The sequence below is a fragment of the Oncorhynchus keta genome, chromosome 12 (assembly GCF_023373465.1).
Source record: "Oncorhynchus keta strain PuntledgeMale-10-30-2019 chromosome 12, Oket_V2, whole genome shotgun sequence".
Classification (NCBI taxonomy): Eukaryota; Metazoa; Chordata; class Actinopteri; order Salmoniformes; family Salmonidae; genus Oncorhynchus; species Oncorhynchus keta.
In genome coordinates this window covers 17119207-17136097 of record NC_068432.1, presented here as the reverse complement: position 1 = coordinate 17136097, position 16891 = coordinate 17119207, and the positions used below count along the sequence as shown (strand labels likewise).

General features: G+C 45.0%; 1 protein-coding gene across 4 annotated transcripts in view; it reads left to right on the top strand.

Annotated features, from left to right (window-relative positions):
* Positions 1-16891, top strand: part of cadm1a (cell adhesion molecule 1a) — a 431723-nt gene that overhangs the window by 341467 nt on the left and 73365 nt on the right. For all 4 annotated transcript variants that reach the window (XM_035782006.2, XM_035782004.2, XM_035782002.2 and 1 more), the window contains one exon: positions 14139-14291. In XM_035782006.2, coding sequence (XP_035637899.1) covers positions 14139-14291 — 153 coding nt within the window. The remainder of the gene's footprint in view (positions 1-14138; positions 14292-16891) is intronic.

The window sequence follows — 16891 nt, the reverse complement described above, 5'->3', positions numbered from 1 at the left end:
CCTCGCACTCTGTCGAGGACATCCTTTCTGAGTTGAGATCCCAACGTACAGAACTAAACACCAAATTAGATGCCATTAACTCTCAGCTCAGTGCGATAGGGGGCAAGGTGACAATCCTGGAAAACGCTTTGCCTGACATCAACAACAAGATAACCATAAACGCGGGGCGCCTGGATGAGGCAGAGGGGCGAATCCTATCCATGGAAAACTTATTGACAGATGCCATGGAAACAATAGCATATGCTAAAAAGAAAATCGAGCATCTGGAAGAGAAAACAGAGGACCTGGAAAACAGGGGGCGAAGGAATAATTGTGTTCTATTCAATCTGGGCGAAAAAGAAGAGGGAAACATGCCACTGATCCGCTACCTGCAAGACAAACTTCCCGAGTGGCTCCACCTGCCCACCGACAGGCCCATAGAACTCGAGAGAGCTCACCGAGCACTGAGGCCCCCACCAGCAGCCAGAAAACCACCGTGCCCAATCACCATACGTTTCCTGAGATTCACCGACAAGGACAAGTGGGAAACGCCAAACTCGCTTTACACCAGGACCTGTCAGCTGGAATACGCCGAAAGCGCCGAGAATTTGACGAAGTAAAGAAATACTCCATTGACCGAGGCATCTTCAGGGGATTCAAATACCCAAACGAGCTCAGGATTCTTCACCAAGGAGCCTTGCGACACTTCAAAACTCCCGAAGAGGCAAAACGTTTTTTGAAAGACAATCCTGGCCAATGAGAAACAGACCAAATACTAAATGCGATTAATGCCATTACTAAAGGAGATAAGACGACATATAACCGATATCCAGAGACCCACCCCCTAAATGTCATTATAGCCGTCCAATTTATATTTATTTTCCTTTAACTGAGAGGGATGGGCTGTATAGCCTAACCTAGGCCTACTAATGTTTCAGCCTACTTTTATTTCCCTGTTTTTTTTGTTGTTGCTATTATTACCTGGGGTTCCCTATGTCCCTTGGGGGAGGTATATGTAGGCTGGGCTATTGATTTTATTTTTCTCCCCTCTTTTACTGTGGTCTGGACGAGGGCAACGGTGTTATTTACTCAATGCGGGGTGGAGAGGATGAGGCATTTCTTTGGTGGGGAGAGGGAGACGTTGTGCGTTGCTAACTGTTCCCGGTTTTTGTTTTATTCGGAACACAGAATTGAGACTGAGCGGGGGGGTAATAGATCCAACGGGATGTGTCGAGTTGTTTGGGAACTCGGCTGGGGTGTTCAGAGATTATTATTTTATGTACACCATTTATTTTCCTTTTATGTGAACGCAGCTGTAATTACTATCCACTTTTACCCAGCGATGACTTGCACTAAAGTTTGATTACTGACGATGACGATGACTAGTACCTTAAATCTATTGACATGGAACTGCCATGGTCTAGGGCATGCAATAAAACGAAAAAAGATACTATGTGCTCTAAAAAAGGAAAAAGCAGACATCGCGCTATTACAAGAGACACACCTCTGTGATGCTGAACATGCCAAACTCTGCAGAGCTTGGGTGGGACAGGTGTATTTCTCATCTTTCAAATCAAACAGTAGAGGCACAGCCATACTTATCCATAAAAATGTTCCATTCATAATAGACAAAAACATATCTGATCCGGAGGGGAGATTTATTTTGATAACTGGGTCACTATATGTTTAACCAATTACTATATTAAACATATACGCCCCTAACACAGATACTCCTGCCTTCATGTCAAAAATTATAACCCTGTTCAATGAGCATTGTGTCTCCTTTGGTGTGGTGGCCGGAGATTTTAATTGTACCCTTAACCCAACCCTAGACAAATCATCTCAAGTCCCCACCACAAATCCTAGATCTGCAAAGATGTTGAAGAGATGGGACTGATAGATATCTGGAGAGAGAATAATAGCTCATCTATGGACTATACATACTACTCTAATGTCCATAACACCTACTCCCGTATAGATTACATTTTTATCCCAAAGAGTTTCATAAATTCAGCCACTTGTACAATCGGACCCATAGCACTTTCAGATCACGCCTTTGTCCACCTCCGCTTTGACCTCTGCAAAAACATCCCGAGGTCAAAGAGCTGGAAATTCAACACCTCCATGCTATCAAATGACGAGTTCCATACATTGGTAACTACATGGATAGACAACTACACACAAGACAATAAAGATTCTCCTGTTTCTCCGGCCACAATGTGGGACGCTGCTAAAGCCACACTAAGAGGTCTTCTAATTGCATATGCTATTTCTAAGAAAAAAGCAATGGAAGCACACAGGCTAGATCTTGAGAGGGAGCTGGAATGCTGTGAAAAAATACATAAACAATCCCTAGACAGCACCTCCTGGAGTCATCTTAAAGCAGCCAAAGCCAAACTGAATTTGGACTACACTCGGGAGATAAAAAAAAAAGTTTTCTTTACTAAACAGAAATACCATGAGTATAGCAATAGGCCCAGTAGATTGCTTGCTTACCAATTAAAAAAGGAGCAGTCAGAGCGTACAATCATGGCTATCCGAACAGCAGAGGACGAGATCACATATGACCCAAAAAAGATCAATTTAACTTTTCATGATTTTTACTGCAAACTATATACCTCTGAGAGAAAACACACGGAGGCAGAACTCCACTCTTTCCTAGAGGGAATCTCACTACCTAAACTATCAGAGACCGACCAGGAAGATCTCAACTCCCCCTTCACTCCTGAGGAGATCCTGGAGGCAATTACCTCCATGCCACCTAATAAGTCCCCAGGCCCAGAGAGTTCTACAAAGCTTTTTGGCCTCAGCTCAGCCCTATCTTCATGCCAATGCTGGAGGATTTTTGCAAAAACTGAGTTCTCCCAGACTCAATGCACACAGCTCGCATTACAGTGTTGCTAAAAAAGGACAAGGACGCCCTATCCTGCTCGTCCTCCCGGCCCATAAGCTTGTTGGATTTCGACTATAAAATAATTACCAAATTGCTCGCCAAAAGACTAAACACTCTTCTTCCCAAAATAATAAAAGCGGACCAAACTTGATTTATTAGAGACAGATACTCTTCTGATAACATTCGCCGTCTTTTTTATATTATTGATCAAGTAAACGCACAAAAGTCCTGCTGGCTTCACTGGATGCTGAGAAGGCGTTTGACAGGATGGAGTGGAGCTTTCTGTTTTCAGTCTTAGAAATGTTCAATATGGGCCCAAATTTTATTAAATGGATCAAATCACTATACTCTCATCCAAATGCCATGGTGACTACTAATGGACTGAACTCTGACAGATTCCCTCTGGAACGGGGCACAAGACAAGGGTGCTCGCTGTCCCCGCTGCTCTACTTGTTGGGGGCGGAGCCTCTGGCAGAGCTGATAAGGAGCAATCCAAGTATTATGGGTGTTTCTGCAGGTGGCCTGCAGCACAAGATTTCGCTTTACGCAGATGATGTCTTGCTCTACATATCCAAGCCTGAGAAATCCCTCCCTCTCATTTTAGACACTAAATTGCTCAGTATGGCAAGTTTTCAGGTTATGAGATCAATTTTAACAATTCCACTGTCTGCCCTCTCAATATTACACTCACCAGCTCTATGAAGACACTTTGTCCTTTCCAATGGAAAACACAGGGGTTTCAATACCTCGGGATCTTCATAACACCAGATCTGAATAGCCTTTTTAAGGAAAATTATCTTCCACTCCTGGATCGAATCAAGAACGATCTCCAAACCTGGATATCCCTCCCAATTAGCTTAGTAGGAAGAATTAATGTAATCCGTATGAACATCCTCCCTAGACTGAACTACTTATTTCAGATGCTCCCATGCTATCTCCCAGTTTCCTTCTTCAAAACAACTAACCAAAGCATCACCAAATTTATATGGGGCAATAAAAAACCTAGGATCAAGTTTTCCACTTTATCAAACCTGAATCTAAAGGTGGTCTTGCCCTTCCCTCCCTTCAATTGTACTACTGGTCTGCCCAAATCCGCAACATGCTAACATGGATCACAAACAGACAAGAGTCAATGTGGATTCAGATAGAAGCCCAATCCTGTGGTTCATTGCCCTTAAGCTCAATTATATTCATTAATAACTTTAGTGAAGTGGGCAACATAGCCAAAACCTTTGCGATTTACAGCACCCTACTAGCGTGGAGGGACTGTAAGAAATACCTGGGCATTTCCTCCCAAATATGTTCTCATTCGCCTATAGTAGGCAACCCAGACTTGCCAAAAGCCCTGAGGGATGCCAACTTTAATATTTGGCATACTCTAGGAATCAGGACCTTTTCAGACCTATTTCATCAGAAAACCACTACACTGAAATCCTTTCAAGAGCTCTGCAGTGAATTCGATGTGCCAAGATATAAATAATGCTTTTATTTGACTTTACCATTCATTTTAATTGTATTTTTATTTTTTTAAATGTATTATTACATCTGTGAATGTGGAATGTGTTTTGTTGGTTGATTGAAAAACAAGAAAACTTAATAAAACTTTAAATTGAAAAAAAAAGAATGTGAAATGCCAGAATAATAGTAGAGAGAATGATTTATTTCAGCTTTTATTTCTTTCATCACATTTCCAGTGCATCAGAAGTTGACATACACTCAATTAATATTTAGTAGCATTGCCTTTAAATTGTTTAACTTGGGTCAAACTTTTCAGGTTGCCTTCCACAAGCTTCCCACAATAAGTTGGGTGAATGTTGGCTCATTCCTCCTGACAGAGCTGGTGTAACTGAGTCAGGCTTGTAGGCCTCCTTGCTCACACATGCTTTTTCAGTTCTGCCCACACATTTTCTATAGGATTGAGGTCAGGGCTTTGTGATGGCCACTCCAATACCTTGACTTTGTTGTCCTTCAGCCATTTTGCCACAACTTTGGAAGTATCCTTGGGGTCATTGTCCATTTGGAAAACCCATTTGCAACCAAGCTTTAACTTCCTGACTGATGTCTTGAGATGTTGCTTTAATATGTCTGCATAATTTTCCTCCGTCATGATGCCATCTATTTTGCGAAGTGCACCAGTCCCTCCTGCAGCAAAGCACCCCCACAACATGATGCTGTCACCCCCGTGCTTCACGGTTGGGATGGTGTTCTTCGGCTTGCAAGCATCCCCTTTTTCCTCCAAACATAACGATGGTCATTATGGCCAAACAGTTCTCTTTTTGTTTCATCAGACCAGAGGAAATTTCTCTAAAAAGTATGATCTTTGTCCCCATGCGCAGTTGCAAACCATAGACTGTCTTTTTTATGGCGATTTTGGAGCAGTGGCTTCTTCCTTGCTGAGCGCCCTTTCAGGTTCTGTCAATATAGGAATTATTTTACTGTGTATATAGATACTTTTGTACCTGTTTCCTCCAGCATCTTTACAAGGTCCTTTGCTGTTGTTCTGGGATTGAGTTGCACTTTTCGGCACCAAAGTACGTTCATCTCTAGGAGACAGAACGCATACCCTTCCTGAGCGGTATGACTTCTGCATGATCCCATGGTGTTTTTACTTGCATACGATTGTTTGTACAGATGAACGTGGTACCTTCAGGCTTTGGAAATTGCTCCCAAGGATGAACCAGAGTTGTGGAGATCTACAATTTTTCAACCACTCCACACATTTCTTGTGAACAAACTATAGTTTTGGTTAGGACATCTACTTTGTGCATGACAAGTAATTTTTCCAACAATTGTTTACAGACAGATTATTTCACTTATTTGTCTCATCATTCCAGTGGGTCAGAAGTGTACATACACTAAGTTGACTGTGCCTTTAAACAGCTTGGAGAACTCCAGAAAAGTATGTCATGGCTTTAGAGGCTTCTGATAGGCTAATTGACTTAATTTGAGTCAATTGGAGGTGTACCTGTGGATGTATCTCAAGGCCGACCTTCAAACTCAGTGCCTCTTTGCTTGACATCATGGGGAAATCAAAAGAAATCAGCCAAGACCTCAGAAAAAAATTGTAGATCTCCACAACTCTGGTTCATCCTCCAACCTAAGTGTATGTAAATCTCCGATTTCAACTGTACGTGTCTGAGCCATTGAATTGCGACTCCGGTTTGTCTCTTTACTAATGTTTTGCTGTTTGATTGCCTTACGGAAGGCATAACTGCACTGTTTGTATTCGACCATATTCCCAGTCACCTTGTCATGGTTAAATGCGGTGGTTTCGGGCTTTCAGTTTTGCGCGACTGCTACGATCTAGCCACGTTTTTTTGTTTGGGTAGATTTTAATTGTCAGTGGGAACAGCATCCCCTAAACACTTCCTGATGAACTCAGTCACCTTGTCAGTGTATACGTCAATGTTATTCTCAGAGGCAACCGGGAACATATCTCGGTCCGGGTGGGTCCGGGTGATCAAAACAATCTTGAAGCGTGGATTCCGATTGGTCAGACTAGTGTTGAATTGACCTTAGCATGGGTACTTCCTGTTTGAGTTTCTGCCTATAGGAAAGGAGGAGCAGATTAGAGTTGTGATCAGATTTGACAAACGGAGGGCGGGGAAAAGACCTTGTATTCAACCCAGAATGGAGTGTACCAGTGGTCGAGAGTTTTTGAAGCGCGTGTACTAGAACATCAGTAGCGTTTTCCTCAAATTGCATATCTGTTTCCCCAGTCATTTGAAATCCATAGATAAGGGCCTAATTAACACAAACTCCTAATTAATTGATTTCAATTGACTGATTTCCTTATAGGGTAGGCAACAACATCTGGTGAGGGTAGGCAACAACATCTCCTCCCCGCTGATCCTCAACACGGGGGCCCCACAAGGGTGCGTTCTGAGCCCTCTCCTGTACTCCCTGTTCACCCACGACTGCGTGGCCACGCACGCCTCCAACTCAATCATCAAGTTTGCGGACGACACAACAGTGGTAGGCTTGATTACCAACAACGACGAGACGGCCTACAGGGAGGAGGTGAGGGCCCTCGGAGTGTGGTGTCAGGAAAATAACCTCACACTCAACGTCAACAAAACTAAGGAGATGATTGTGGACTTCAGGAAACAGCAGAGGGAACACCCCCTATCCACATCGATGGAACAGTAGTGGAGAGGGTAGCAAGTTTTAAGTTCCTCGGCATACACATCACAGACAAACTGAATTGGTCCACTCACACTGACAGCGTCGTGAAGAAGGCGCAGCAGCGCCTCTTCAACCTCAGGAGGCTGAAGAAATTCGGCTTGTCACCAAAAGCACTCACAAACTTCTACAGATGCACAATCGAGAGCATCCTGGCGGGCTGTATCACCGCCTGGTACGGCAACTGCTCCGCCCTCAACCGTAAGGCTCTCCAGAAGGTAGTGAGGTCTGCACAACGCATCACCGGGGGCAAACTACCTGCCCTCCAGGACACCTACACCACCCGATGTTACAGGAAGGCCATAAAGATCATCAAGGACATCAACCACCCGAACCACTGCCTGTTCACCCCGCTATCATCCAGAAGGCGAGGTCAGTACAGGTGCATCAAAGCTGGGACCGAGAGACTGAAAAACAGCTTCTATCTCAAGGCCATCAGACTGTTAAACAGCCACCACTAACATTGAGTGGCTGCTGCCAACACACTGTCATTGACACTGACCCAACTCCAGCCACTTTAATAATGGGAATTGATGGGAAATGATGTAAATATATCACTAGCCACTTTAAACAATGCTACCTTATATAATGTTACTTACCCTACATTATTCATCTCATATGCATACGTATATACTGTACTCTACATCATCGACTGCATCCTTATGTAATACATGTATCACTAGCCACTTTAACTATGCCACTTTGTTTACTTTGTCTACATACTCATCTCATATGTATATACTGTACTCGATATCATCTACTGTATGCTGCCCTGTACCATCACTCATTCATATATCCTTATGTACATATTCTTTATCCCCTTACACTGTGTATAAGACAGTAGTTTTGGAATTGTTAGTTAGATTACTTGTTGGTTATCACTGCATTGTCGGAACTAGAAGCACAAGCATTTCGCTACACTCGCATTAACATCTGCTAACCATGTGTATGTGACAAATCAAATTTGATTTGATTTATATTAACTGTAAATCATCCAAATATTTGAAATGTTTGCTTGTTGCGTTTTATTTTTTTGTTCAGTGTGGTACTCTCCACTCGCCCACACATTAATTTGAAGAGGTTGGATATACACCCACACACACAAACATACACACAAACATACAGTATAGTTATACATACAGTATAACACTTTTGCAACAAGTTCCCAAGTCCTGTCTACTAGTCTTCAGGCATGAGTGTACACACACTCACTCACACACACACTCACACACACACACACACACACATGGACACACACACGGACACACACACACGGAGAAGCAGCCACGTCCTCGGAAGGTCTCCCATCTATCTCTGACGCATCCAACGTTGTGTCCCTCCCTCCTTTTGCACCAACACAAACTTCTTCCTCACACAACTACACAGCCACTCAGCCATGTCCTCAAGATCCCCATCGCATGCATAAATCGCGCCTCGTGTTTTTCTGTTTCGCTGGGGCACCAAATACCAAGCCCACAGCTGGCTGTCAAGGGCATCTCATCTTTTGACGGGGCGCCTTGATCTCTTGTGATCTTTTCCCAAGAACACTCTGGCATTTCACTGCAGCTGCACTGTTTAATTATAGCTTGGCTCTGCTACCAGCCTCCCCTGGAATATCATATTGGGCCCCTCCAACTAAAATCCATATTGGGGGAGAAAGAGAGGAGAGAGCTTTGACATTGACATCCTGTGACCCCACTTCAAGGGAGCGGTCATAGCCCTGTGTGGTGAGGGGGCCTCACCTCCTCCCAGGCTTAGCCCTCTGCACACAAAGTGAGCACACACACATACACACAATGGTATACTGTAGGCACACTTAACGAGTTAAGAGACACACACACTCTTTTGGACTGGCATTCACAGTGAAGAGACAGACACTTGATACCTGTACAGTGGATGGACAGCAATACTTTTGAAGGCCAGGGTGTGTGCGGGGTCCCCTGGGCCCCGGATGGTACCTGTCTGAAAGCAGCCTCTGCATTACCAAAGGACACCTTTACCTTACCTTGACCACTACAGCTCCCAATCTCTTAAAGAAGACCTCACCTCCATCTCCTCTGGTTTTTCAAGGCACTGACCCGGCCATTAAGAGGACGGCAGCAGCCAAGCCAAAAGTTCACCCTCTCTGATCTTTCCGCCCCTCTTTATCATTTAAAGGTGTCTCTCTCCGGCACCGTTCAAAAGGTGAGAAAACCGCATAGAATCAGCTAAAGGGCCATGGGAGAAGAAGAGGGTTGGGCGCCACGATTCCCTTTTCTACAACACTTGAAGTGTGTGTGTGCGAGTGTATCGTGTCTGCATATGTGCGTGCATGTGTGTGGTGGGGGTCTGTCAGAGGAGCCAAATTACCCTCCCCCACCTACCTTCGCCCTCTCTCGCTCCTTAATAAAACTTTAATGGGCTCCTCTCAAAAAGTAGCCGGGTCCACTAATCAGAATTGATTGCCGCCACTTAGGAAGAACCCAGAAGCTTGTCTCCAAGAAGCTGGAGCCAGCCCTCCTCGATGAAACCAGGGAGAAACGAAGCAAATGATATACAATGAGAGAGTGAGGGAGAAAAGAGAGAAAGAAAGAAGAAAGGAATAACCCATTGCAGCCATCAAAGTTGAGTCTATCTCATCTTTATATATATTTTTTTGCTCTGCTATGAATTGGAGTTTATTTTCCCCCTTTTGTGTTTACAGTCAGCTTCATTTCAATGCAGAGATTGCCAGGACTCAATGGATGTGGCTGGGTATGTTTGTGCAGCCTTTTGAGCCCCATCATCCGTTTCCTCGACGGTGCCGAACGGACCTTTGGCTATTTGTGATAACACGAAAATAAGCAATGTATATTCAACACCACTTTAGGCGACTGTCCACCCCTCGCGAATGGAAATGAGTGGCATTTAAAAATATAAAAAAATGGCATTGTCCACGTTGATCTGACCCAGGCAAATGAATTTGAAATCTTGGACAGAAAGTCCTCTGTTTTATTATTTCATACTATTTCATACCTAAGTAGGATCACTTTATTCATGAGATGGCTTGGGGTCTTCTGATACGAGGTAAATAACAAAAGAGACGAATTGAGTGATGCAATACCCTCCAAAACCAATTATGTTTTTTGAATACTCTTGCAATGTGAACAGTGAATCAGTTTTATTTTGAAGAAAGCTGTTTATTCATTTTCATAGAGGGCTGTTTGTTTGGTTGTAGAGAGGCTGCATGAAGAACATTGACTTTGGTTTTCACAATCTAATTCAAGACCACCATAGAAATTAAACATATACATTCCCTAAAATAAAATGTATACTGTACAAACGTTCCTCCATGTCTCTGCCTTGTGTGGGTGGGTGTTACATAAAATAAATGTGCTAGTTTTGAAACTCCTATAGCTGCTGTATTCAAGTTTGAATCAGCAGGAATAGTCTACTGCTGTGTTTTGAGACTTCCACAGCGACAACACACCCCTCCCCCCCACACTTAATCCAAATACTTTGTTTTCATTATTGTTACCAAAATCCTCCCGGAAGGCATGCTTCAATTCTAATTAGGATTGTCCGAATTGCTCCGTCTCTCCTCAGCCCAAACTCATGATGAGGGAGAAAGGGGTGGAAAAAGAGAAGAAAAGGAGAGGGGTCATCCTCCATGTTGTAGCATCTCTGAACCCAAAGAAGAAGGGGATCGGGAGAAATACCTCAGAAATACCTCGCCAGGCATGCTTTGACATTCCTGGAATTCATTTGTTTGCGAAGCCTTTTCTTTACCGCCCACATCTATTATTCCGTCTGAAATGTACTGCAGTTTCCAACCCTGCTGTGTGACTGGGCTATTTCCCATTGTTTCCTTGTCCTTGTTCTTCTTTGCGTCTGTTTTCTCCCTGTTCCTTGCCACTATGAATCATATTCCCACATATTGTTTTGATCAAGTGTTTGTTGCTTCACCAGTGTCTCTCCACACTTGTTTTTACTGTGTTGTCATTGCCTTTTTTTGCCCACTTCTGTCTGCCCCTGTGTTTGTACCTTCCAAGAAGTACATTATCTGAGAAACCCTCTGTCAAACTAAAGGAAATGAAAGAACGAATCAACATCGAAATACTTTCTTTTTCAGTTAGTTTTCTTTAGTGGAATTGATTTCCACTTCTAGTACCTTTGTTTTCCTTGAACTCACCCCATTGGACAGCACTGCTTCGGCAGGAGCTAGTGGGGACAAGCTGCGTGTCCATTCCCGGGCTCCCCCGTGGTGAGCTGGATTTCGAGGGCGGGCGCCGTTGTTGTGCCGTAATGGGGACATGGCGGGCCACTGAACCCTCACAACATGGCGACGCTTGTGTCCAGGAACAACATCACTGCACTAGTGAAAGGCTATGTTCCCTGTTGAACACAGAGCTTTTGTGTTGTCAAGCCCTAACACTGTTGTACCATCCAAAAAATGTATCAGTGTTCAGTTTCTCACCACCTCCAATTCTCTCCGTTTTTTTGGCCAAAGCCACATCTGTGTTGTTGATATGCACTACCTTTCAAAAGTTTGGGGTCACTTTGAAGTGTTCTTGTTTTTGAAAGAAAAGCACATTTTTTTGTCCATTAAAATAACATCAAATTGATCAGAAATACAGTGTAGACATTGTTAATATTGTAAATGACTATTGTAGCTGGAAATGGAAAATCTACATAGGCGTACAGAGGCCCATTATCAGCAACCATCACTCATGTGTTCCAGTGGCACGTTGTTTTAGCTAATCCAAGTTTATGATTTTAAAAGGCTAATTGATAATTAGAAAACCATTTTGCAATTATGTTAGCACAGCTGAAAACTGTTGTCCTGATGAAAGAAGCAATACAACTGGCCTTTAGACTACTTGAGTCTCTGGATCATCAGCATGTGTGGGTTCGATTACAGGCTCAAAATATCCAGAAATAAATAAGGCCAGCATCCCGGAGTCGCCTCTTCACCGTTGATGTTGAGACTACAATTTAGCATGCAATGGGCATGCTTGCTGTCCACCAGAGCTGTTGCCACAGAGCTAAATGTTCTCTACCATAAGCCTCCTCCAAAGTCGTTGTAGATAATTTGGCAGTACATCCAACCATACACAACTGCAGACCACGTGTAACCACGCCAGCCCAGGACCTCCACATCCGGATTTTTCACCTACAGGATCCTCTGAGACCAGCCACCCAGACAGCTGATGAAACTGTGGGTTTGCACAACCAAAGAATTTCTGCACAAAATGTCAGAAACCTCATATTTGTGCTCGTCATTCTCACCAGGGTCTTAACCTGACTGCAGTTAGGTGTCATAACAGACTTCAGTGGGCAAATGCTCACCTTCGATGGCCTCTTGCTTGCTGGAGAAGTGTGTTCTTCACAGATAAATCACGGTTTATCTATACTGGGCAGATGGCAGACAGCGTGTATGGTGTTGTGTGGGCTAGCGGTTTGCTGATGTTGACGTTGTGAACAGAGTGCCCCGTGGTGGCGGTGGGGTTATGTTATGGGCAGGCATAAGCTATGGACAACGAACACAATTGCATTTTATCGTTGGCAATTTGAATGCACAGAGATACCGTGACGAGATCCTGAGGCCCATTGTCGTGCCATTCATCCACCACCACCACCTCATGTTTCAGCATGATATTGCAAGGCCCCATGTCACAAGAATCTGTACACAATTCATGGAAGCTGACAATGTCCCAGTTCTTCCATGGCCTGCATACCCACCAGACACGTCACCCATTGAGCATGTTTGGAATGCTCTGGATCGATGTGTACGGCAGTGTGTTCCAGTTCCCGCCAATATTCACCAACTTCGCACAGCCATTGAAGAGGAGTGGTACAACATTCCACAGGCCACAATCAACAGCCTGATAAACTCTATGCAAAAGAGATGTTGCGCTGCATGAGGCAAATGGTGTTCACACCAGATAGTGACTGGTTTTCTGAACTACGCCCCTACCTTTTTTTTAAGGTATCTGTGACCAACAGATACATATCTGTATCCCCAGTCATGTGAAAGCCATCAATTATGAATTAATGAATTTATTTAATTTGACTGATGTCCTTATAAGAGCTGTAACTCAGTAAAATCGTTGAAATTCTTGCATGTTGCGTTTGTTCAGTATAAGTCCTCACGTTGGACTGACAGCCTCTCTTGCTCTCCTCCTCCTCTTTTCCTCTTTTTCCCATGCTTTTGGAATAAAAGCAAAAGAGCACGGCTAACCAGCTGGAACCAAGAACATTCAGCTTCACCCCATCCCCCATCGCCATCACAACCCTGGCTTTCATGTGCCCGCCGCTGCAAACTGTAATGATGCCAGATCATTTTGCTATTTGTTTCCATTTATTTATGTATTTATTCACGCTACCTCTTTTTATGTTGTTGGTTTCGCTCTTTTGAACTGGTCTGCTGTGGGTGAGAATAAACGTGGCTTGGGGAGGGGAAGAAGACACAGAGAGCAATAAATGGCCACTGTCAATCTGTTGGGGTTGGTGGGGGGAAGGTTTCATCTTAACCAGACGTTGGCATTCTCCGTTGGAATTCTCCATCGCGTGATCCAAGGCAAAACAAACCACTAATGGACTGCTCATTAGTCTGCGAGCTTGTGTGTGTGTGTGTGTGTGTGTGTGTGTGTGTGTGTGTGTGTGTGTGTGTGTGTGTGTGTGTGTGTGTGTGTGTGTGTGTGTGTGTGTGTGTGTGTGTGTGTGTGTGTGTGTGTGTGTGTCATTCAGCACACACTGCTGTTCTAATTAGGTGAGGGACCCTGAGCTGGATACGAAGACCTCAAAGTTAAGACTGGCGTTTGTTGTTTGGTTTGGTTACCATCCCTCTATGTGGGCTCTCTCCATAGGGGGCAAGCAAGGTTTGCTGGATGTGATGGACTAGAGTCGGAAGTGTGGGAGTGAGCATATGACGACCACGTGCCTGTAGACTTTACCTCATACTTTAACTCTTGAAACTCCACCTGGAACTCCACTCAAATATACTCTCACCTAGTAGGTCGACAGTCATTTTCATAGTCGGTGCATAACAATGACACTCTTTTGACCCCCCCCTTCTAAAGCTCCTTTTCTCTCTCTCCCTGTCTCTCTTTCTTTGACCGTTCAGCCCTGAAAGATGCCCGCTTCCAGCTGGTGAACTTCTCGGACAATGAGCTGCGGGTGTCTCTGTCCAACGTGACCCTGTCTGACGAGGGGAGATACGTGTGCCAGTTGTACACAGACCCTCCACAGGAGGCCTACGCTGACATCACTGTGCTGAGTATGACTACACACACTTTTATTTGTATTTATTTTTTATATTTCACATTTATTTAACCAGGTAGGCCAGTTGAGAACAAGTTCTCATTAACAACTGCGATCTGGCCAAGGTAAAGCAAAGCAGTGAGACAAAAACAACAACACAGAGTTACACATGGGATAAACAAACGTACAGTCAATAACACAATAGAAAAATATATGTACAGTGAGTGCAAATGTAGTAAGATTAGGGAGGTGAGGCAATAAATAGGCCATAGAGGCAAAACATTTACAATTTAGCATTAACACTGGAGTGATAGATGTGCAGATGATGATGTTCAAGTAGAGATACTGGTGTGCAAAAGAGCAACGACAACAACAAAAAACATTATGGGGATGAGGTAGTTGAATGTGCTATTGACAAATGGGCTGTGTACAGGTACAGTGATCGGTAAGTTGCTCTGACAACTGATGCTTAAAGTTAGAGAGGGAGATCTAAGTCTCCAGCTTCAGTGATTTTTGCAATTTCTTCCAGTCATTGGCAGCAGAGAACTGGAAGGAAAGGCGGCCAAAGGAAGTGTTGGCTTTGGGGATGACCAAAGCCAACACACAATGTTTATAGAAGGGAAATATGTCTCAGACCATCTACGTTGACATTACATTTACATTTAAGTCATTTAGCAGACGCTCTTATCCAGAGCGACTTACAAATTGGTGCATACACCTTATGACAACCAGTGGAACAGCCACTTGCATCTAACTCTTGTTGGGGGAGAAGGGGGGTGAGAAGGATTACTTACCCTTACTTACCCTATCCTAGGTATTCCTTGAAGAGGTGGGGTTTCAGGTGTCTCCGGAAGGTGGTGATTGACTCCGCTGTCCTGGCGTCGTGAGGGAGTTTGTTCCACCATTGGGGGCCAGAGCAGCGAACAGTTTTGACTGGGCTGAGAACTGTACTTCCTCAGTGGTAGGGAGGCGAGCAGGCCAGAGGTGGATGAACGCAGTGCCCTTGTTTGGGTGTAGGGCCTGATCAGAGCCTGGAGGTACTGAGGTGCCGTTCCCCTCACAGCTCCGTGGCGAGCACCATGGTCTTGTAGCGGATGCGAGCTTCAACTGGAAGCCAGTGGAGAGAGCGGAGGAGCGGGGTGACGTGAGAGAACTTGGGAAGGTTGAACACCAGACGGGCTGCGGCATGAGTTGTAGGGGTTTAATGGCACAGGCAGGGAGCCCAGCCAACAGCGAGTTGCAGTAATCAAGACGGGAGATGACAAGTGCCTGGATTAGGACCTGCGCCGCTTCCTGTGTGAGGCAGGGTCGTACTCTGCGGATGTTGTAGAGCATGAACCTACGGGACACCGCCTTGATGTTAGTTGAGAACGTCCAGGGTGTTGTCCAGGATCACGCCAAGGTTCTTAGCGCTCTGGGAGGAGGACACAATGGAGTTGTCAACCGTGATGGCGAGATCATGGAACGGGCAGTCCTTCCCGGGAGGAAGAGGAGCTCCGTCTTGCTGAGGTTCAGCTTGAGGTGGTGATCCGTCATCCACACTGATATGTCTGCCAGACATGCAGAGATGCGATTCGCCACCTGGTCATCAGAAGGGGGAAAGGAAGATTAATTGTGTGTCTCTGCAAGCAATGATAGGAGAGACCATGTGAGGTTATGACAGAGCCAAGTGACTTGGTGTATAGCGAGAATAAGAGAGGGCCTAGAACAGAGCCCTGGGGGACACCAGTGGTGAGAGCGCGTGGTGAGGAGACAGATTCTCGCCACGCCACCTGGTAACCGACCTGTCAGGTAGGACGCAATAACTCGGAGAGGGTGGAGAGGAGGATCTGATGGTTCACAGTATCGAACCCGATAGGTCTAGAAGGATGAAGAGGAGAGAGAGTTAGCTTTAGCAAGCGCCTCCGTGATACAGAGAAGAGCAAGTTGAATGACTAGTCTTGAAACCTGACTGATTTGGATCAAGAAGGTCATTCTGAGAGAGATAGCGGTAGAGCTGGCCAAGGACGGCACGCTCAAGAGTTTTGGAGAGAAAAGAGAGAAGGGATACTGGTCTGTAGTTGTTGACATCGGAGGGATCGAGTGTAGGTTTTTTCAGAAGGGGTGCAACTCTCGCTCTCTTGAAGACGGGAGGGACGTAGCCAGCGGTCAGGGATGAGTATGAGCGAGGTAAGGTAAGGGAGAAGGTCTCCGGAAATGGTCTGGAGAAGAGAGGAGGGGATAGGGTCAAGCGGGCAGGTTGTTGGGCGGCCGGCCGTCACAAGACGCGAGATTTCATCTGGAGAGAGAGGGAGAAAGAGGTCAGAGCATAGGGTAGGGCAGTGTGAGCAGAACCAGCGGTGTCGTTTGACTTAGCAAACGAGGATCGGATGTCATCGACCTTCTTTTCAAAATGGTTGACAAGTCATCTGCAGAGAGGAGGAGGGAGGGGGGATTCAGGAGGGAGGAGAAGGTGGCAAAGAGCTTCCTAGGGTTAGAGGCAGATGCTTGGAATTTAGAATGGTAGAAAGTGGCTTTAGCAGCAGAGACAGAGGAGGAAAATGTAGAGAGGAGGGAGTGAAAGGATGCCAGGTCCGCAGGGAGGCGAGTTTTCCTCCATTTCCGCTCGGCTGCCCG